The sequence below is a fragment of the Neodiprion fabricii genome, chromosome 2 (assembly GCF_021155785.1).
Source record: "Neodiprion fabricii isolate iyNeoFabr1 chromosome 2, iyNeoFabr1.1, whole genome shotgun sequence".
Lineage (NCBI taxonomy): Eukaryota > Metazoa > Arthropoda > Insecta > Hymenoptera > Diprionidae > Neodiprion > Neodiprion fabricii.
In genome coordinates, this window is record NC_060240.1 from 30,954,588 (window position 1) to 30,976,722 (window position 22,135).

Sequence of the window (22,135 nt, forward strand, 5' to 3'; positions counted from 1 at the left end):
GTGCCGCTGCTGGTGAACGCGGGTTAGGCACCCTCGTTACTTGTTTTTTACACCTTAAAACATCCAGGAAATAATTTTTAATCTCGAACGTGACATTATTCGATTTAACAAGGCTTCGGTTTTTTTTTTTTACAACTTGCGTTTTTTTTCCGTTCGTTGGTTCGTTACTTCGGCACCGTGCAACCATGCGTTGTGCAAACTTGTTCCCCGTCAACGAGCGGCTGTTTTACGTGATACAAAATTGACAACTCGTCGAGGGAAAAATCGTCGTTTTAATAATTAATACTCGTATACACCGTGCCTGAGTTTTTCCACCGCGTGACGGCACGCGGTAGATTAATCGTCAAATATACGAAACATACGATAATACACGGTTGTACGATTCGTTGTGGTACATTTTTCACGTAAATACGACAAGTCATTTTTTCCTTCTTCCTTTTTTTTTTCACATCGCAATTCCATACTTCGTCGCTACTGCTGCTGCTACTGGTGCTACTTTTTACGACGAAAACGTCAAGAAGAGATATCCCAACCTTCATTTGTCGGGGTTGGGTCCGTAGCAACGTGGAACCTCATCTGCAGATCCTTCTCAAAGACGTTGATATCGGAAAGTAAGAAAAACCCAGACGGGACACGGAGATTAGTGTATGTAAATATTACCTCAAGAGTTCTGCAAGGTAGCCGCAGTTACAAATCTCCTACGTTCCACGTTCGCGATCAAACTTAACCTCTATACGACGATTGATACGCACTGTGCAGCGTAGAACTGTGCTAAACATGGATTTAGTCGGGGTTGAAAATTAAAAATAGGACTACAAACACTCCTCAATTCCAGTATCTCTTCTTTCATTTACGATTCATCTTTCCCGAATTATTTCTCGGTAAATTAAATCCAAACGACACGTAGAACGAAAAAAACCAAAACAAACGAGTAATGACGCATTATTGATACCGGTAATAGTATACGTAACATAGCTACGAGTTCGTCTTGATTCACCTGTATTATTGTTGTTCGTAATTTATTTACCCGAACGTACACCCCCCTCCCTGTCCCCTCCCCACCTCTCCTCTTCCTCCTGTCCCACTCCCGCAGTTTATAATCGACAACCCCAATCGTCGTTCACAGCTGTGGAAACCTGCGTCAACGTGAAGTGCGTGCCTGTGTGTTGTCTATAATGACGAATCTCGTTTGAGTGAATAATAGTAGGTGTACGAAACCCTCGTGTTGTACGCAAAAGTTGTTAATTAAAATATGACATACCTCGATCGTTCGAATGTGTATAATAAGAATAATAAATAAATTTAAAAAAGAAATAAAGAGACAAAGAAAAACAAACGACGAGTATAAACCAGTTTTTAAAACAATAACAGCAACAACAGCAACAACAAAAATAACGTACACGTGAAGAAAGAGATTATTCTCGGGGCAACGGGGCGACGAGAAGACAACAACAAACGGAGGGTGAGAAGCTGCCGAACCGCGTCTCGACGAGGCTGAATATACAGGAATTATCTACTGCGAGCTCGGTCGCGACGCTCATTCGATGGTACGAGCGCAGTGGTAACGGCGGTTCAGGCAAGGCCCGGAGTCTGACCAGTGCAGCGGTGCATCTCCTTGGCTGATCGTTCACGCCGGGTGTTTCGGTGGCGCGTGGCTCGGTTCGACCCTTCGCCCTGCCTCCGAAACGTTGAAGATACGTCAGTTTATACGGAGATAACAGCCAGCGTCAGTTTCGCGAAGCGCGACCCAGAGCCCTAGATATTTCCCCGCCCTGACGCGATGGTGCAGCGATACCTCGAACTGCGCCTCGAGTATCGAACTGCAGGCCTTCCTTGCTCGCCCGGAAGTCGTCGTCGCGAACCCTTTCGACTTTTTCTTCAATCTTTGCGGCATTTTTAATCTGAATTTATTTTTCTTCTCGTTTTATCGATTTTCTCCTTGCAGATTGTTAGAATTATTGATAGAGATCGACGAGGCTTGTCGTTGTTTGATTTTATTTTCGTTCCGTTCACCGTCATTTTATTCTCACATTTTACAATATTGATACTACGCGTGCCAGTGACTGTTTTATAGACGATAAAATCAATTCGCCGGGGCATGTTGAAAAGTTTTATTATACGTTACACGTACGCTTGTCCCCTATCAGCGTTACGTACCTATACGGTAGGTCGTTATATTTTATAGTTGAGGCCGTTATTTTGCGTGGCTGTAATTCTTACCCTTTTCCGCCACCCTATCCTGTTCACTCCCGAAGTAATCAATTCCTAGGTATTATTATTAATATTGTTATTGTTGTTGTAATCTAATTGTCTTAATTTGTTCACGGCCGTTACGTCGCTCGGATAACGTAAACCGGTCGGACTGAAAAATTCAATTCCCCGGGTTAATTAGGAAGAAATACGAATGATAGATAAGTCGATGGAATTTCCACCTTCTCATTGCATAGATTATTCTCAGACTCCGTTATCGCATTCAATTTGTTTGGCCTCATCGATTTGTCCATACGGTCCATAAATAATTAAAAATATATCTTATACGTTCGTTTAATGTCAATACCCATGGGGCAATAAAATTGTCTTTCTCGTACCTGCCGAGGTATAAGGTTACAGCGTAATTGAGTGGTTATAGTCCGCAGGAATGTAAGGTCACGTATAGAATAGTTTCCAACTTACGTTTAAGCGCCGAAAGTGAGAACGTAATAACGAACGAATTAGTCGGATGGTGCGGGATAAGGTTGTTAGAAAAAAAAAAAAAACAATGCTAAACGAATAAATAAATTATTTTCAGTAAACCAGGAACTCGAAGCGAGGCTCGTGAATCGTGTCGCATAGCCGGATGATAACAGAATGCGTGGATGTGAATAAGAAAGCAGAGGATTGATCGTTAAATAGCAGTGGGGTTAAAAGTGCGGGGGGCAGGAGGGTCCCGATTGGTGCAGGTGTGCTGCCAGCGGTGCCCGGGTTCCTGCCCGGTGGCGAGGGGGAGGTTGTGGTGCGAGTGGAGAGCCCCGACGAGGAGAGTCCTGTGGTTTGTGATGAGGTTCAGCCCCCCGGAGGGGTCAAGAGCTGGAGCAGAGAGCAGCCCCTCGGCAGGGTGGTTGTGAGAGGATCCGCCCGGGTGGCGAGGGGCCGGGCCGTGGAGGAGGCCGGGAAAGGATGGTGTGACGAACGGCGTCATCCTCCCCGAGGACGCGGAGGCCTCGGCGAAGGCGAGGAGCTGTATCTCGACTCGGAGGACGAACTGGCGATGTCGAGACAGTCTCGCGCCGATCGAGACCCCCGCGAACCCCGAGAGCACCGCGACTCCCGCGACCAGGGACACCTTCACCAGCGTCCCATCCTCCAGCGCGACGACCGCGATTACACCGAGTACGACCTCCATCCCACCTCCGCTGCATCAGCTGGACCCGCCGCCGCCAATGCCGTTGCCAACAACCCGGTGAGTCCTCTTCGTATTTTACCTTTTTACCGTTCCTTTTATTACTTCGAGTTAAAAGGGTGCTGCGATCGCTCTTTACCGACGGGTGCGGGCCAAAGTTTCGAATGGTCAGAGTTCGGATCGGCCGTTTCACCGAATGGTCAAAATTCCGAGTCGCACAAAACTTTGACTGGCTAAAATTCCGAATGGCCAAACTTCCGTATGGCTGAAACTCCGATTAGTCGAAACTCTGAATGGCCAAAATTCTGAACGGCCAAAACTCCGATCGATTGAAATTCGGAATGGCCAAAACTCCGACTGGGCAAAATTGCGAATGGCCAAGATTCCGAAGTTACCAACCTTACATACGCGGTAAACGCTTCACGGCATAAGTAGAGTTTGGTAATGTTTGGAGTTTCAACCGTTCAAAATTTTGAATCATATCCTTCCGGACCGAGTGGAATGTCACTTTTTCTGACCATTATCCACAGCCTTTGACGAACGAAAGTGTAAATGCTGCTGTCAGCGCAATTCTACATGCAATGCCGACGAAAAATCGCGAGATATTTTTCATTTCTTTAGTCGAGAATAAAGCACCGAACTGTATTCAAATAACAGAAGTACATTTTTTGGGATCATTGTTGCGGAAAACAAAATGTTTTTCAGATAATCGGATTTGGCATTGCATGTAGAATTGGGCTGACTACGAAATTTTTACACCGTTGATGCATAGGTTTTGACAATATTCAAAATAAGTGACATGCAATGCGGTCAGAATCAGGTTCTTTTTGTATTTTGTCATTAATTTGCTGAACTTTCCTCAGTCAACTCTGTACAAACAAAATCATAAGCCCTGTCATCACCTGACGAAGTTCAAAGAGACTTCATTATTCAGAAAAAGTGAGCATTGTAAAATGCAATTTGCTGTATTTGACGGAGGTCCGACATCCCCTTAAGGTGTTTTTAGCTCAGGGTCACGTAACCGATTTAAGCGTACAATAGGGATTCGATCCCTTTGTTAGGTAAGACATCGGTTCGGTCATAAAATTCTCGTGACGTGTAAGCGTTCGGAAGTCAAGAAGTGCATTCTGGTTTAAGCTAGCATCGATAAACCATACGTTTTAATAATAGCATAATTTTTAAAATACAACCTAGAAGCTAGTCTGGCAGCCAAATAAAGTGATTAGAAGTATCTACGGATATTTATTCCGCTCTAGATTACCGAAGCGTTTTACTTTCTATTAACCAGTTTTCGAGAATTACAAAATCGATTTGAAGTTTCGAAAAAAAATTATTCCGAATTTTGTGAATAGGCTTAAAGCGGCCACGTGACCTTGTGCTCAGAACACCTTAATTCGTATGTTCACCTCGATCAAGTTCCAAGAGGACTATTTTTATATCGGTAACTAAATTTCAACCTACCTGAAGTTTAAGTTCATCAGACTTGATCGGAAACGCTGCACTCGTCATTATTTAGAAGTAAACGACAAACCCTGCAGATCGAAGGGGGTTTAAGTTAGTAGAAGTTTTTGTAACAATGCATGGTAGGAAAAATCGTTATTTCGTAACTTGAGTATTGTATGGAATTCCGTAATAGTGATGAAGCAAAATATACTGACACAATGAAAAAGTATCCATTCTTCAATCGAGCCAATTTACAATTGCAAAATGGAAATTTTTAACTAGCTTCAATCTCGCGCACGTTAGCTTTGTTCGACGATATAAAAAATTGTAAAATGACGGCTGAATATTGCATTGATTATGTAGGTATCGTGGAATTATTTATGATCAAGCTTGATCAATCGAAACTTGATGTTAATGAATTTTCGATCAAAACTTGGCCTGCTTACATTATGCGTATTGTCTGCTATACTGTAGATACGCCAATCCTAATAGAATTCTAAAATGTAGAAGAATGGAATATGGAAATAGGTAAAAATATAGAAATTAGCCAAAAAATATAATCGTCAAGATTTCTATATCCTTCCATATTTTGTCTGACGATTCTATACTTTAATTTTTCTACATTCCGACGTATCGATACATATTTCTATATTCTAAGTTTTAAAATCCTAAAATAAGATCTACACTGTCATTGAAAATTCGATTTTGGATTATTTTATCGAAGGACTTTTATTACTTTTGATTACTACCCATACATGGTAGAAAATTGAACAAACCAGCTCCAATCTTTTTATTTAATTTCATTGGAAAATACAGATTTCTTTTGACAAAGACGTGAAGATATTCCGGTAAATCAAAATCTTGACTTTTCCAATTTTGGATTTATCTATTTCGTCTTGTTTTGAACACGTTTTCTGGTGGATTCATCAACCGCGAATCCTGAATCATGATTTCAAATAATATTTTCTCACAATTTAGCGTTTAATTGCTATTTATACGAGACAGCTTTATCGTGAAACGTGTATATTCTGCTATACGGACCAGTTGCTAATATACGCCTGGTCAAAAATCATCGTTCGCGGTTGATTGAAGTGCCGCGTGTTATGCACGGCTCTGTGGTGAACTGGCGTATATTTTCTAAGCTGCTCAAAAGTAGTTCACCTTAATTATGCATATCGGACAGGCGTTCCGAAACGTACAAGAAAAAAAGAAATTAAATAAAATAACGTCTATCTGCTTGTTACTAAATCCAGCTGAAGACATTCGCTGTGCTCTCCAAGTAATCCAGCCTCCATGAAGAGATTAAATTTCGAAACGTCTAACGTCGTTGGTGTATAAAATTCGTTGAGAAAAAAAAAAAAAAAAAACAGCCACTATTCCTCATGTTTAATTATTTATACATGATACATACTTTCGTTGATACGCGGCTCTGTCTGTAACGAAGTCATTACCGCGTATGTTGAAAATAATTTCCATACATAATGAAAATGCGCGTCGATGGAATTAATTGGAATTGAATAAAGGTAACTGATTCTTCTCCGTATGCCTGTGCCGGAGAATTAATAACACATGGCTCGTATTACACGCGGACTGCATTCGGGAATTAACGATAATTGGATAATACAGCAATGCGTTATATTTCGGCGAACGAGTATTTTCCAATAACAGACGCGGTATATTTGCGACCCATTATTTCCCAGAGGTTCTTCTCGCCTTAATATTTAACCACTGCATCAACGGGGAGCATCGCAAAACCTCGCTCACACACCCGCATCGCGATTTCGCACCCCTAATATTTACATTTCGCTATTCTCGAAACTTTATCGCGTTGGAATTATACATTTCATTTTCATCTTTGCCGTTTTCTCGGAATCCAATCCGCAAGCAGGCAATTGGCTTTTCCTCGATTATTCCGATCTCATCTCCATTTTTTTTCCGAGACTATTCGCAAGGTTCTCTCACAAATTGCAATCTCCCTGAGTCGACGATTACTGACTAGCCACCGCGTGTAATTATCACCGAAATAACTGACGCTTCCTGCGAAACCATCGATAAATGGGTCTTGTTTATCTTTCCGGTTCTCACGCGAAAGGAAACGGAAAGTGAGAAGTACAAGTAAAATACGTCGCGTTATTACGAGGAGAGGACGATGTCTCAGGTCGGTTATACCCGCGTCGAGTAGAGCTTCGTTTGGATCGTTGCATCTTTCATAAAGTGTTGTGAACCGGCGTAGAGCAGAGCCTTTGGCAAACAGTGTCGAGCCTCGTAATTATGACCGCATTCATGCCTCTCATCCCTTTTGGTCCGCAGGGGTGGTTTTAGCGTCCGATGGAGACGAAGGCACGCCCGCCTGCCCACATAGACCAAGGAATGCAGATTCTCGAGATATTCCGCTGCACTCTATAATTACCCGACGATACATACCGAGAGACAGGTACGGCCGGGGATGTCTTTCCAGATCTTTTGCAATTCCGGATCGCGTTTCTATTAATCTCATTTCATTTCTCAATGTTACAACTTTTCCTCACATTTATTCAAACGTGCGCGATTATATTGGCTTGCGATAAAATTCAATTAATGCAAACTCAATTTGTCGTAAACTTGCGACAAACGCCCGGATATGCAACGTGTCAGGCCATCCAGCAGTCTTTTGTTGCATCACGAAAGTGCTTTATAATACGTATAATACGATATGTTTCACACCGTTTCTACAGCACGACGTAACTCCTGCCTTTTCCTCTCCCTTGCAACCGATGCAAATTGGATTTTATATATTTATAGAATCGTACTCGTCATATTTGTTACTGCCGCTGTTGCTTTTGCTCTGCTGATATTGGTATTTGGTCGTGTTACTGCCAAATTAACGAGGCTCGTCCCATTTTTTGTTGCTGCTGTTGTCTTCTTTCGCTATTACTTTATTTTTTTTTTTTTATACCAATTACTTTCACTCATATGCAGCGTAACAACATGCGTATATTTGAAACTAGGAAATTCACTCATTATCAGTTTTGATGCTGTTTTTTGAAGCTTGAATCCAAATCCCAGCAGCGTGGGTCGTAGGTTTGACCGACAAAAAAGTGGCTAGTCTCTCAGGACGTCTTTTCCGATTTCCCTTTACGTCACTTCCCCAATTCAATCGCAGTTTCCGGTCACCAGACAAGCCAGTGCTGAAACACATCGGCATCTCCCATCCTGCGGTGTTGGCAAAACGCTTGAATTTCGGGCAGTGAGCCTCCAGGATCTCGAGTCCTGGCTGCCGCAGCCTCGCGAGGTATCCGAACAACCCGTTTCAGGGCTGGCTCGGCGAGGGAAGGAGGGGCGGTCTGGGCGGCAGGGAGGGAGGGAGCGGAAGGCGGAGAGGGGAATATAGGTCAGTACGCAACGGTGCCGGGGCAAAAGGATGATCATAGTGCAGATATGGCCCAAGTATGGGATACAAGGCGCGCCTGCGTGTATAAGGAGGGACCGGCTAACGGCCAAACTGGTTTTTCCTCACCACCGCTGTGCTCTTCTTCTCTTCTTCTTCGTCTTCTTTTTCGTCTTCTGCTTCTTCTTCTTCTTGGTCTCCTTCGTTCACCTCTTCGTTTCTCCTTTCTCACCTCCTCCTCCTCCTCTTCCTCTCTTTGCTCTGGTCCCGAAGCGTGCACGCCCCCCTTCACCAAATTTTTCACCATCCTCCTCTCCCCCTTCCCCCCTCCAACTCCACCATCACTTCTGTCGACCAACTTCTTCGTCTCAAGGTCTGTCCCGAAATGCACATGCACGGACGTTACAACGCCGCCCGTCTGAGCTCGTACGTTTTTCTAATTTTCGCCGTATTCGCCGGAGCCCGAGGCGAGCCGAACGGTCATTCGACGAACTCTCGAGGAGAAGGGCGGTTCTTTGTGTTGTCCTAGGTTTCGGTTTCGGGATTCGCGGTACGTAGTCGAGTATCTCTGTACCGCTCGTACCAATAGCGACGGATACCTCGCACCACAGGTCGAACAGTCGCATCTAAATTTTTTACACCCCCTCCCTCTATCCCTTTCCTTCCCCTCCCCCGCCCTTGACCCAAGCATCTTCTTCTCCTTTTATTGCTCTTTATTTTCTTCTTGTTCCTCTTCTTCTTCTTCTTCTTCTTCTCTTTTTCGTAGTTTTTACTTTTTTCCATTTTTATATTTATCTTCTCACTCTATGGCCGGGGCTCGTGCTACGCCGACGCTTGCCTTTCCTTTTCAACTTCGAGGTCGCGCAGGTAGAGATGAAGGTACCGATACACCTGCAGCACAAGACGAAACCGTCGTTATATATACATATACATGTACCTCGAGCACCCGAAAGGGAATACTGCTGCAGCGGGGGGAATAGGGATGGGGGTGGAAATGAGAAAGGAAAAAGACGACAAAACGGGGGAAGGGGGCGGAGCCAAAACCGCCTGTACTTGCTACCGAGTATAATTGCAGTGAATAATCGCTGTTATTTCATATTCTCAGAATCCCGTCGCGACTGTACTTTTCACGTTCACTTCTTTTGCACATTTGCAAGTAACAAGTCACGGTGCGCTTACGTCGACCTAACTGATTTCAAAATTTTTTAGAATCAAGTTAATTTCATGCGAGTTAAAATGTACCTAACAGTGTAATAAGGAATTAATGATCTTCAATAAAGTGAGAAAAAAAAAAAAACGGAGAAAAATTCAACCTGCATAGAAGATCAATTATTTCTACGAAGCAAATTCTTACGCCAATCGTACGAACTCCCGAATTGTACGATTTGGCGTAGAAACTTGCCGAATACTTGACAGAAATTGACCAATAAACGGTTGAGTTAAAATTGTGGTGGGAAATTGTGATTTTTGTGTTATTCAATAAATTCGACGTCATCGAGATTTGTAAAAAATCGTTTTAAAAAGAATCAAAAGAGTTTTCAATATCCGTGTCAATTGACGTGTGTACAAGCAAATGTGTAACGTGTTAAAACGTACACAGGACGTTAATTGCTCTCCGCGACCACCTATGCATACACAGCTAATTTGCCAAGGTGTGAAACAAGCCTAAGAGAGTTCAATTGAGAACTAGTAAAAGAAGAAAATCGAGACGCGGGAAGGTTTCCATCCACACCGGGAATGGGAATGGGAATGGTCGAACAGTCGTACGCTTCTGCGCGTCGGTACGACGCCGGGGGTAGGTACACACCGTCCGCACGGCTTGTGTGTACGCTACATAGAATCCACACCCGAAGCCACGACTGCCTTCCGAGTGGCTTACCTGCTGCACGGAACAAGCAAGGTAGCAAAGTGGGAGGAAATGATTTTGGGTAAAAATTCCCCTCCTGAGGGATGGTCCGCAGTTCGCGTCCGATCTCGGCTCTGTCACTTACAACGTAACGAAGGCGCGGCAGGGGTTGAGTGGGGTGAGAGATCCTGCAGCCCAAAACCGGCGGTACCTACCCACATACCTGCGTACCCTGCGCATGCGCGTGCACAGTAAGTATGCCTTACAGGTCTACCTGACTGACTCCGCTCCGTTCTTTATACCTGGCTTATGTAGGTATACACGAGCTGCGGGCACTCGGTCCTCGTACACGGATCATTAAATAACTTTCGAGCCGCTCATTAGGACCTCCATGAGAAGAAAATATTCCATCTCCACGTTTCTTCTCTTGCGAACTGATATTAGATTTTCTTTCTATCTTTTTCTTACCCGACGGGGATACGTAAGTCGACCTTTATGCCGTACGGAGTAGATCGTCACCTGCAGCTTCCCTGGCCTCGGGGTGAGAAATTCTTTTTTTTTTCCATCATAAATGAGACGCGAAAATACGTTTTTTATTATTAAGGAAGGTTTTTTTTTCGTCAATTTTTGAAACACTTATTTACTTTATTCGGTTACAAGATGCTGATTTCGATTACCGTGGGTGAATTTTCATCGGACATTTAATATCCTTGGTTGGTTTGAAGAGAATAAAGGTCAAGACAAGTTTGAAACTTTTTTTTGTAAAATTTTGAATCGTAAAGACGAAATTAAAATTCGACGAGTTTAAATTCAAAAATAAACGCCTTATACTTAAACTTGGCTGGTCAGGAATAAGTGTCTTATACTTAAACCGTTGAAGTGTCTGAAAATCTGCGTTATTTAATTCTAATTTTGGAATGTACCTGCAAAAAGAAAAAAAATCAAGGTAATTAGCAACTCCTTTTAATGTAGCCCTTTTGTCCAGTGATAAAACACTCCAGCCGACTGGAAGAGTATACGAAACATCAAAATTACTAATCATATTCCAAAATTTACTACATAATATTTTCCTAATGAATTCAAAAAATCAGTAATCAAATCGGATATGCGTTACGTATTGTAATAGATTTTTAACCGGTACGAAAATGGAAAAAACGAGGTCCCACTTTGAATCTTGCGTGAAAATATTTCATTTCGGAAACCAAATGTTTCTTTCCTGTTTCATAAAAATCAATTTCAGTGTTTTTGAGATGTGTTCAACGAGTGACGAGTGATTGAAAAAATTTTCAAAAATTCATGGATGCTTTTCAGGGGTTTTACTAACGCAGAAAAAATCGTTGGTGTAATCAAGAAATGTCACGATCAGCCGTTTACCGAGTTGGCGCGGAAAGCCCCATATGTGTATAAATGTATACAACATAGATATAAGGTTGCACCGTCTTCATCCACACAGCTGTAAAACGCACGTTCACGTCTCGGTTATCCAGACAGTAATTAAAATGGAATCATTCGGGCCGTTTCTTGTCCTTAATAAACTCCGCATGAGAGGGAGGCGCGGGGATGCGCGAGGCCGTATCTCGAACCTTCTCCACCCGTGTAGCGCCCTAGGGACGCCAGGCGTCGGTCGCGTCGTTCCGGCGCAGCTATCTTAATGAAGTGTCAGTAATGCCGGGCGCCGTTTTACCTGTCGCCGACTCCCTTTCTCTCTCTCTATCTCTCTCTCTCTCTTCCTCTCTCTCCCTCATCCCTTCACCCCCCACGCAAGCCTACGTCTCAGGTACGTATTAGACCTTAAATGCCGCGAGGATCTTCCCTCGCTGGTGCAGGTATACAGAGGGAGGCTGCAGGCCCATTATTCCCCTCATCAAATGTATGCAACCAAGGTCCTCGTCCCCCCCGCCCTCCCCCCGAACCAGACCCCTCTAACCCTCAAAAAATCATCATTACTTATTCATTCGTTCTCTTCTTTCGTTTTCTTCTCATCTCGTTGTTTCCTTTCTATACTTCTTTCAATGTTTTTTTTTTTTTTTTTTTTTACGTCCTTCTTTTACACCGTTACATCACTGTATAACGTCTGTAAATGTGTTGAGAATGATCTGTCTGAATGTTGCCTTGTGCCTGATTACGTCGTATCAAATCGTTTATCGGTACTGAATAAACTTTCTTCGATAAATACAAATCGACTGATCGTTTATTCAGTTTATGTCAAAGCAATTCACCAAACTTGTGGACCGATATATTGAATTTGTGCAAGTTTTTGTCACACACCTTGTTTCTGGTGAAACTGAATTTTTGAATGGTCCACGATGTGTGATACTCCTTTTTTCAAATGATTTTAAAATGGACAGGTCTTTTGAACGGCTATGAAATTTTTGAAAAACTCGAAAGAAGATTGAATAAAAACGTGATTTAAAGTTACTGCTTACAGTCAATGAGTCAAAATATGGTTATCGCTGTCGGTTTTAATGTATAATCCGTATAAGAATCTTGAGGAATTTAGGGATATGTTGTATGTAGTTGAGAAGAGCAGGAGTTCACACGGATATTTTGGATCGGTTTTAGGAGGAGGGGCCTTGGTATGTAGCTTAAAGCGTCGTTGCGAGCCGCGGTTGGACGGCTAGGTAAGGGGTAAAAAACGCGACGTTGTCCCATCCGCGGATTGGTTTTTGCGGGTTAGGTAGTTAGGTAGGTCGTATGGCGAGGTATAAGGAAGGCGGTCGGCTGGTACCGGAGGCGAGATGCCGAGAGTCTCGGTCCCGGTGGATGGATGCTGGCTCTCCTTCCGAGAATCGCGTCGACGGCTCCTAGGACAAAAGCATCACGGATCCCGGAGCTACACCACTGCCACAATTACCAAGACCACTTCGTCCTCTCTCTCTCTCTCTCTCTCTCTCTCTCTCTTTCCCTCTTCCCTCTTTATACGAGGACCGGTGCCCGGTCCTCCATATTTATTGGAACGCGGCTTAGGTCAAAGACTAAACGTTTGCGAAAGCAAGAAGAACTCTCTCGACGCTGTACATCGTCCTCCGTCTACCTGCCGCACGCTTGCTGATGCTCACCACCAACACCACCACCATCACCTCTAACTAAGCAGATATGCTCTACCGATATTACACTCCAAGGCCCGAAGTCGGCTACCCAAATAATTAATACACCCCGGAGGCCCGTGCAATCACAGCTCTCGTAAACATGATCCATGCGGGGAAGGCGCGAGGTGCGTTACAGGATCCGTTGCCTTGGATTTATGGGATTCGGACAAACCGATCATCATTGTGCCCCGTATGATGCTTCTCGGTTTCGGTTCGACTGTATACTTTTCTCGACGTTTTACCTTTTACAATTTTGTTTCTTAAGAGAGAGAGAGAGAGAAAGAGAGTTTGCGCAGCAGACTCTCGGCAGGGCAAAGAATGGACAATCCGCGAACTCGATCCAGTGTCTAGGGCTGGATCAGTGATTATTTCGGGTATTTCGGCGTCAGCTTTGGAGTTCGGTTGATCGTTAATAGCGCGTCTAGGTTTTTGGGGTGAAGAGAAAAAAACGATAAAATGGAGCAAAACAACCCGAGTCAACAACTTATACGACCGCTTCTTACGTACGTTGCATGGTAGAGCCGCGGCCCTGTCCATGAATAATGCAACAATTGGCCAAACTCTATACGGATGCCACACGATTATACCCGCGCCTTTGTCTCGCGTCGCGAGAACCCTTAACTCGTACCCACGTGTATACACGCTTATTGTTTTCTATATCGTACGCGATTTCTTGCCCCGGTTATCGCCTCTTCGGCTCCTCGAATCAACCCTTCCTTCCTTCCTTAATAAACGTCATCGATGTGCGTACGTCTGTGCGTGCTTGTCTCCTGTTTTCAGATAGTGTTTAAAGATCCTTCGAATTACAACCCGAAATTATTTACGAAGAGAAGAAGAGAACTGAAATCATTTTCCGTTGAGAATAAAATAGCACCTGAGAGATCGCAAAGAAACGGAGAAGCTTTTAGGAGGATAAAATTTTCGACAAAATTCGCGCTTACCGTTTCGGAATTACTGGAAAGTTTGAAAATCATATTCCGACACGTCTAATTCGTCGTAAAAAATAATGAGAACCTCACCTAGAAAATCAGAAATAACAAAAAGAAAGACACACGCACACGAAAAAAAAAATGAAACACCGATCAGTTTGCTAGGACTTAAAAATCGTCACCGTGATTAAAATAACTGGTTCAATACCGCCTATCTCTATCAAAAAAACTTGGCCAACTTGTAAGTATACATGATTTTTTATTAATTTCTCATTCAACGGTAAATCAAAAGAGGAGGAAAAAATAGGTCGGTACGAATTACAAGTACTGATCATAAATTATAATTGCCGGTGATTTTACAGGCTTGCGTATATAATAGACGGGAATTGAGCGAAGAAAAGCTTTGCACACGTTTCTCTTCGGACTACTATAACTATACTGCAAGGCTTGAATTATATTTAGGTGTATCTTACGAGTTGGCCAAGAGTTTTCTTACACGTGCAGCACGCTTATGTTCACGCATACGTCTTGATAATGCCGAGGCGCGTTCACACCGCGTAACCGGCGCCATTTTGTGCCCACCGGAATGTCGCCGCCGGGGTATAGGCAGGGTAAAGGTGACCTAATTAAGGCGACAGTTTAGTGTGGGGGAGCCTTAACTTGTTTACGATATCCGTATAACACGTTAAGGTACGACTGTAAGCCCCGTCGAGTCGCGTCGTTGCGTTGCGTTGCGTTGCGTTGCGTCCGCGACTTGACGACCACGCGGAGGGCACAGAAATATACGCCGCTATCGGTGCATTGAACTCTGCATTAGTTATACTATACCGGCTCTAGGCGGGCGCAGTTATGCATATGCGTTTCCTCAAAAACAACTAATTACACCGGCACACAAAAAAAAAGAAAGTTGTTTGTACGTTTGACCGTACATGTAATTTGACCCCGCTGAATCCGAATTTGAAGTCCATTTGGCCCGGTCACCCTCCAATTTGAGTAAAATGCAAAAAAACCCCAAAAAAAGGCAAAAAATTGAGAAAAACTGCAATCACAGCGATGAAAAAATTTTTGTGGACTCGGATCAAGTATGATTTTCATGTATTTCAATTCACTGAATCTAAATCTGAACGTTCATTAGCCCGTTGAGCCGTCAAAGTTTGAAAGAATTGCGAAAAACCGAAAAAAATTGCATAAAATCACGATAAACCGAAACTATCGAGATGAAAAAAATTTTTTGGACTCAGATTGAGTATGATTTTCATGTATTTTGCTCCACTGAATCTGAATCTGAAGTTTTTTTTGTCCCATTAACGTTTCAAAATTTTAAAAAATCTCAAGAAACCAAAAAAATTGGGAAAATTGCAGTTATAAATATGAGAAAAAATCTGTAGATCTATTCCCAATTTTTTTTGTTTTTTGAGATTTTTTTAAATTTTGGAACGTTAATGGGACAAAAAAAACTTTCCTGTGAGCTTTCCTGTAGTATTGACGAATCGTGCGGAATCATAAGAAAAGCGCAGACCTAATATCAATCAATACGGTGAGAAGAAAAATAACGGACTTTACTCAAAACTGCAGGAAAAGTGGAACGCTTCAGGATTTTTGGTAAAAAATATCAACGTGAACTATATTTTTTACTATAAATGTAGCAGATTTTACTCGTAGACAGTCGTTTTTAGGAAGTGTTTATTTTACCAACAGACCTTACGTGTCCCTCTTTTCCAGCAGTTTTCCGTACAATCTGATTTTTTATTCTCACCGTGAACTAGTGCCTGAAACTAGCTCTATCGGTGCTCAGTGCATCCATCTTCGAGTGTACTGCAATAATATGATACGTTTGAGTTTTTCATTTTCTATTACGCAACTCGAAGTTTAACCGAAATTCGAGACAGGAATACAAAGACACGGTTCTGTAATGATTTAGAAATTTTGTGAACAATGTTTCACGCGTATCAGCATTATCTTAATTACATTACAACTCTCTCCTGCCTTTTCGGTGGAAAATTTAAAAACGATTTTGAATTTTACAACGTAACGAAACCTGACTTGTCAATCCACTAACCTTGAATTTGTCCTAAACAAGACATGTGAAATTTTTTCTAGCAATATTTCCATCGGTTATTTTCTTGTCTTCTGACCATGTAAATCAATGCTTTATCATTTATTCTCGCTGCACGATTATGTGTACAAGGTATAGTTTACTTTATAAATTAATTATTCACTCACGCGTTAACCTGAAAAATTTATCCTGTTCAATTTTTGTACACAAGTCGAGGGAAAGAAAAGTCGACGTGAACGCAAGATAAGGAAAAAATGTTATATCCTGGATCACGCGCGAGCATTTTTAATATACGGTTATACGGTTATCCACAACAAACATATTCAAAAGAGTTTAAGATTCAGAGGCACATGGACGAAATGATCGATTTATCCCGGTCTTCGTTTGACTTTTAATCCTCTTGTTCCTTTTTGTTTCGCTCGATGAAATTTTTATGCCCATCAACTGTATAAAAAATAAAATAAAGGTATACCAGTTCGGTATATTTTCTACATACTCGCAGTTTTTTTTTTTTCTTTTTTCTCAACCTGTGCGTTTATCTTTTCTTTTTTCTTTCAATCGTTTTCCCACACGCACCTTATAACCAAGGCACGATATCACGATGTCCACATTTAATTCTTTATAATTTAAGCAGTTCTAGCTCGCTTTTATCGCCTTCGATTCGACTCGTTAAGTGTAACCTAATAACCAGTTCTAATTATCTATTTCAATGTAACGGCATCTGTCAACGTATACACAGAGCAGTCCAATGCCTCGGAGCTGTTCGGATAGCACGAATAATAAATTCACCGGTGGTCAAGCCTAGGCCAAATCGTACAGCATCCATAACCCGTATGTTACATTACATACAAGCATGTGTACACACGTATACAACACATGTATTATGTATAAGCTGTTGCGAAATCAATCGAGAGCCTCAATTTTTTCGAGGAATATTATAAAAATTGTCAGGTATGTAGGTATAAAACATCCGCGCTCAGCGCGTTTAAAGTCAGTAACGAGCAAACAAACATTAGCATTCTTTATTTATTCTAACTACTTGTGAATATATGCATCATTAACTGGCACAGTCATTTGCATTCTTATCGTTAATCGGGTAACGACTTATTGATGAAATCCTAAATCCTACTTTTTAAATACATAAATTTATAACGCACACTGTAATGTATGATAGGCGCGGTTCCCCAACTACGCACGGTTATATCGTTATTATTATAGAAATTATCATCATTATCCCTATTCGTTGAAATTACAATTCTTCTATCCCCGCGTCCTTATTAATCAATGCGATTATGAATCTACCGATCATATTCGATTCAGCGATATATTCCGAGCGGCGAATATTTTTTCATCGTGAAAATTTATCGACTTTCGAGGAATGTTATTAAATACGGATAGAAAAAAGATGACCACGCCAAAGCAATTAGTTCGCTGTTTGTGTGAAATGCATTTCGGCCAATTGGCGGTGCGTGTTTCGAATTTCCATCACCGCCCACCTGGCCCCCAGACCTCCAGATGCTGCGGCGCGCACGCGAGCAGTCACGGGAAGAACGCGCGTCCCTCGCGCCGATTAACCCCGGGATATATAGGGTATCCTTTGTACGACGGATTTATACCCATACAGTGCGGGAAAAGGGTATAAGCCGATGCGTTTTTACACGGCCGTACTCTGTAACGCACGGGAGAGATCCGATCCCGGGGCTCCGGCCTCTCAAAGAGGCGATTCGTCCGGTTGGATGCTGAATTTAGCTGCGCCGATGGGTAGACTAGAATCAAAGCAACGACCGCTCGGCGTACGCTTGTATATTTCAAAAACTAGACATCGGGAGAGTGAAGGAGACAAAAAAGAAGAGGAAAAAAAACGGATACCCCAGATTAAATGACCAAACTTTGGATTACCGATTTATAACGTACCACGTGTACGATATACACGGGTACACGCCTGATGTAATGTTCAACTTTTTCATCCACTTTTTATTTCAACTATATTCCGCATTACCCACGTTTTCTAACCCGTTTTTTCCCCGTTTATTTTCTCGTATCATACGTGTATTCGATGTGGCAGGAAAAATTCAATGTTCCATTCTCTAAAAATCGATTCATGTAAAATGGGGAAAATTGAACTACGAAACAGATTTTTATAATTCGATCCGTGAGATATGCGATGATATTACACATACGTGAACTTTAGCGAGTAGGAAGTGAAACGGATCGCAGCTACCGGCTTCGTCGCGGCTTCTGGTATAAAGGGTTGCTTTTCCGGACCAGTGGCGTGTGCCGCCCTAGTCACGAACTACACGGATGAGCTAACGTTATTATATGTATAGAGTTCCACGAATGGCTTGCCTGCAGGTTTGAGACGGAATAAAGATAGACAGAGGGGGGGATAACTGCAACGAAACTCGGAAACGAACAACAGAACGTCGTGTTCGTTTTTTAGGAAAATAGATTTAAAATTTTACTCAGCTCTTTGCATAATGTATAAAAGACCGATGTTTTTCGGGGTGTCGACTGAAACGTCATTATGCAATTTTAAGGGTATTCATATTCATATTCGTCGCGTTTGTGTACGCAGACGTTGAAAAATGTGCCGACTGTGCCGTCAGATGCAACGATTTTTCACAGTAACCTGAGCTGACCTTGTCACCTGAAAAAATTGACATTTCATCAGTGCCGTTGCTTGTTAGTTTTTACTAATTATATTTGAAAACTGGAAAAGAATACTCTCTAAATTGGAGACCTATGCCGAAGAATCAGCTGCTCTTGGATTGTTTCTACTTCATCTATGCCCTGGATGAATTAGGCTGGTTATTTTGGTATTGCGAGTGGGAAAACAAGGTGTGAAGAGATTATTTTTTAGATTTTAACCGAGATTTTTGAGATCCGTGTCATATTCTAGAATAACATTATTTTCCAATAACATTATTACGTTATCTTAATTGCGGTCCGTGTCACGTCTCACACATTATACACTATACGGTATACCAGACTCTGGAATTTTTTACTCTACAGACAAAATATTACTTACACAGAGGAAAGTATATTCATAGAAACGGTACGAGTTTTGCGTAATCGATATTTACGGGCTTGCTGTTCGGTTGATTTCAGCAATCGAACGAAGTTGTTTGAATTTAAAAAAAAACTCCCAAACATGCACTTATAGATTTGTGCGAGCTCTAAAATTTTTTTAAGTAGCGATGGGCGGACGCATTATAGCCTCGGAGCAATATAACTGCGAGTTTCGAGTCTCGAGTCCGAGACTATAATACCTGCTCAAAAAATGGCGGACCAAGCATCTGCCTCGCTGTTTTACCTTCTTAATACGAGCAACGCAGCCGAGAAATAATCCGCCGAGCGGCCATATATTTCCGCCTATTAATTTCGATAAGGCGATTTTTATCCCTCTACAAACCGTAATTTGAGCGCTCTGCAGCAGCTCCCCTTCCCTCCTCTCGTCTCCTCTCCTCTCCTCGCCACTTCCAGCCTCGGGCCCAAAGGCCCGTACGTGGCTGGCCGACACAAGGCCCAAATTAAATATCAACGTTTAGTCAAACAAAGGCGACCTCAGACATTATAACCACCAATATCGATACCCGCGGTCGAATTTCTCCCTATCAAATGGTTAATAACGAGCTTTCGTCGTCGATGATTCATTGATTTATTGTTTTCTGTTTTACTTTGCCAAATATTCATTGTAATCTTGCAAAGAAAAAATTTTCATTTCAATCAGGGAGACAGAAAAACTTGATTCATTTATCGTTCAAAAATATTGAAAAACGCAGCGGTTGTGCTATAATTTTTCTAATTTGAATTCACGAATCGCGAACATTGTACGCGCTCACTCGTGTTATTTTCGCTGCACATCAGATTTTAGATTCAATCTGTCATATTTCACAGAGTGACAAACGTCGTAATTTTTGCCTCAAGGACTTTATGGATTTATAGACGTATAGTGCGTATACAAAGTACAAGTCGAGGTGATCAGTACAGGTTACCCTAATGATGTTATTTACGGATAAGTCACAACCGAAAGCGTGCCTAACATCATGCCTAAAATACAGAAAATATAAACGCAGGTATACCCTGACCGCATTCTGAGTACGGTGATACAACCTTTCGAACCAACCGCCATTACCTGCAAACTGTTTATTCAATCCCCGACTTACATTGAAATATGTGATATACGACGCTGTATACTTGGCATCGAGAAAGTAGAGGAGCAGTAGAACGAAAAATAGAAATTTCAATAATCTAAAATTTCATCCGCTCAATTCGAATTCTTCAGCTACTTTCCTATTCCTGCCGGGAGAACTTTAAAACCTCTGCCACGTGTGTTCCTGTTCATGCTCGTAAGACAATTTTAAGCCACGTCCCCGTCTTGCTAACCGACGCCGTTAAATTTTTGTAAAACTGCGGAAATGCCGCAACGCTCCGTAAAGAGAAAATGAGAGAGAGAGAGAGAGAGAGAGAGAGAGAGGGAGAAAAAAAAATAAAAAATAAAAAATCAATTGAAGTTGCTCAATGGTACTTTATTTCTGTGACCTGGTAGGCGTGTAATATCGTTAAAAATTGTCCAATATATCGCATCTACGTACGACGCGGATTGCAGCAGTAATCGTTAGATGTTTATCTCGCGGTATAATTAACTGTTATTCTGACATTTCGAAAAAGTCGCGTTGTAACGACCGGTAATTTCGGTCGCATTATATGCACGGCAATATTCGGTTATCTCCGAACTCTCGGCGCGTCGTCTTCGATAATCACCGGCAAGCCCGTATTGTACTTGCTGACTTCGGCGAGATATTTGCTCGCCCAAGGAAACCGTATTGCCATCGATTACCGTCGTTGCTCTTGCTGCCGTTGCACGGGGCCATCCGTGTATTTATTTTTGATCCCAGGTGCGGCCGGAGGCTTGTATAAGTTATTCATGAATTAATTTAATTGCTTTTAGTACACAGGTATCCTCTCCTCCATTGCACCCCTCTTTCCGCTCCTCTCGCCACCACCTCTCCCTCCTCCTTCTTCGTCTTCTTCTCCTGGTACGCTTCCCTTCTTCTTATTCTTGTATCCTTATGGGCTCTTATCCGAAGTCATTACTATAAGCGTATTGCTACATTACATACTTACGCCTGTAACCCACGTCGTATGTTATATAGCTGCTAGAAATTTCGTGCGTAATGAGCGAACGGAAGAATTTCGGTTTATCGCTCGGCCAAATGTGGCTGAATTTTATTTATGTACTTTGTATCTACTCTGCGAGTGTATAACGCTTACGCGTAGCTGTGTAACCCACGTATTATACATTTGTCCGTATCCCAATCTATACGCACGCGCGTGTCTCCGAGGAATGAAATAAAAAACTTGAAATAGAGAAATAGAGAAAGAGAGAGATGGAGAAATAAAATACGGAGAGAGGTATGTTCCCAACACTTTACAATCGTATATATAATATCTGGGTGTCACCTTTCGGTCGTTAAAAATCTAAACGTTCTTTTCGGTATGTACAAAAAAGAGGGAGAAAAAAAGAGAACAAGAAATCGCAAAATATCCATCGACAATCCATAAACATACAATCTTGGTAATGCGAAACGCATCTTCGATCATTACGATAAAGACGTTACAGCTGAAGCTGAAAATATTTCGGGTCTTTCAACAAAATTTGACGAAAGTCCCGCCGTTTCCGGTTGATTTTGAAAAATTGCTTCTCGCGATATTTGTGTATTAATTATTATTAATCTCGTTAGCTTAAGGCACCAGATGATCTTTCATCGAACTAATTCGGGATGATTCCGAAATCTTTCACCCTAACCGTAACTTCTTCGTCACGTTTGAAATTCGACGAGAGAAATTTTCTCGAACTTCCATCCGCTGGAGGCCCAAATTAGCGATCGTGTAAAAATTGTACAACTTATATTAACGACCTTTTGATTGATCTGAAATTTTGTCTCAATTCACCGATTTTCGTCTCAGAATTTTTTACTCTCACCAATTATCTAAGACGACGATCCGATCAGATAGGTGCCTTT

General features: G+C 42.1%; 1 protein-coding gene across 10 annotated transcripts in view; it reads left to right on the forward strand.

Moving 5' to 3' along the window:
- Positions 1-22,135, forward strand: part of LOC124174997 (voltage-dependent L-type calcium channel subunit beta-2) — a 75,175-nt gene continuing 53,040 nt past the window's right edge. For 7 of the 10 annotated variants that reach the window (XM_046554771.1, XM_046554776.1, XM_046554775.1 and 4 more), the window contains exons 1-2: positions 1-1,462; positions 2,789-3,439. In XM_046554771.1, coding sequence (XP_046410727.1) covers positions 3,248-3,439 — 192 coding nt within the window. In that variant the 5' untranslated portion in view covers positions 1-1,462; positions 2,789-3,247. Of the gene's footprint in view, positions 1,548-1,630; positions 1,727-2,788; positions 3,440-22,135 lie in introns of those variants that run through there. The other 3 variants (XM_046554772.1, XM_046554774.1, XM_046554773.1) reach the window with 3 other exon arrangements.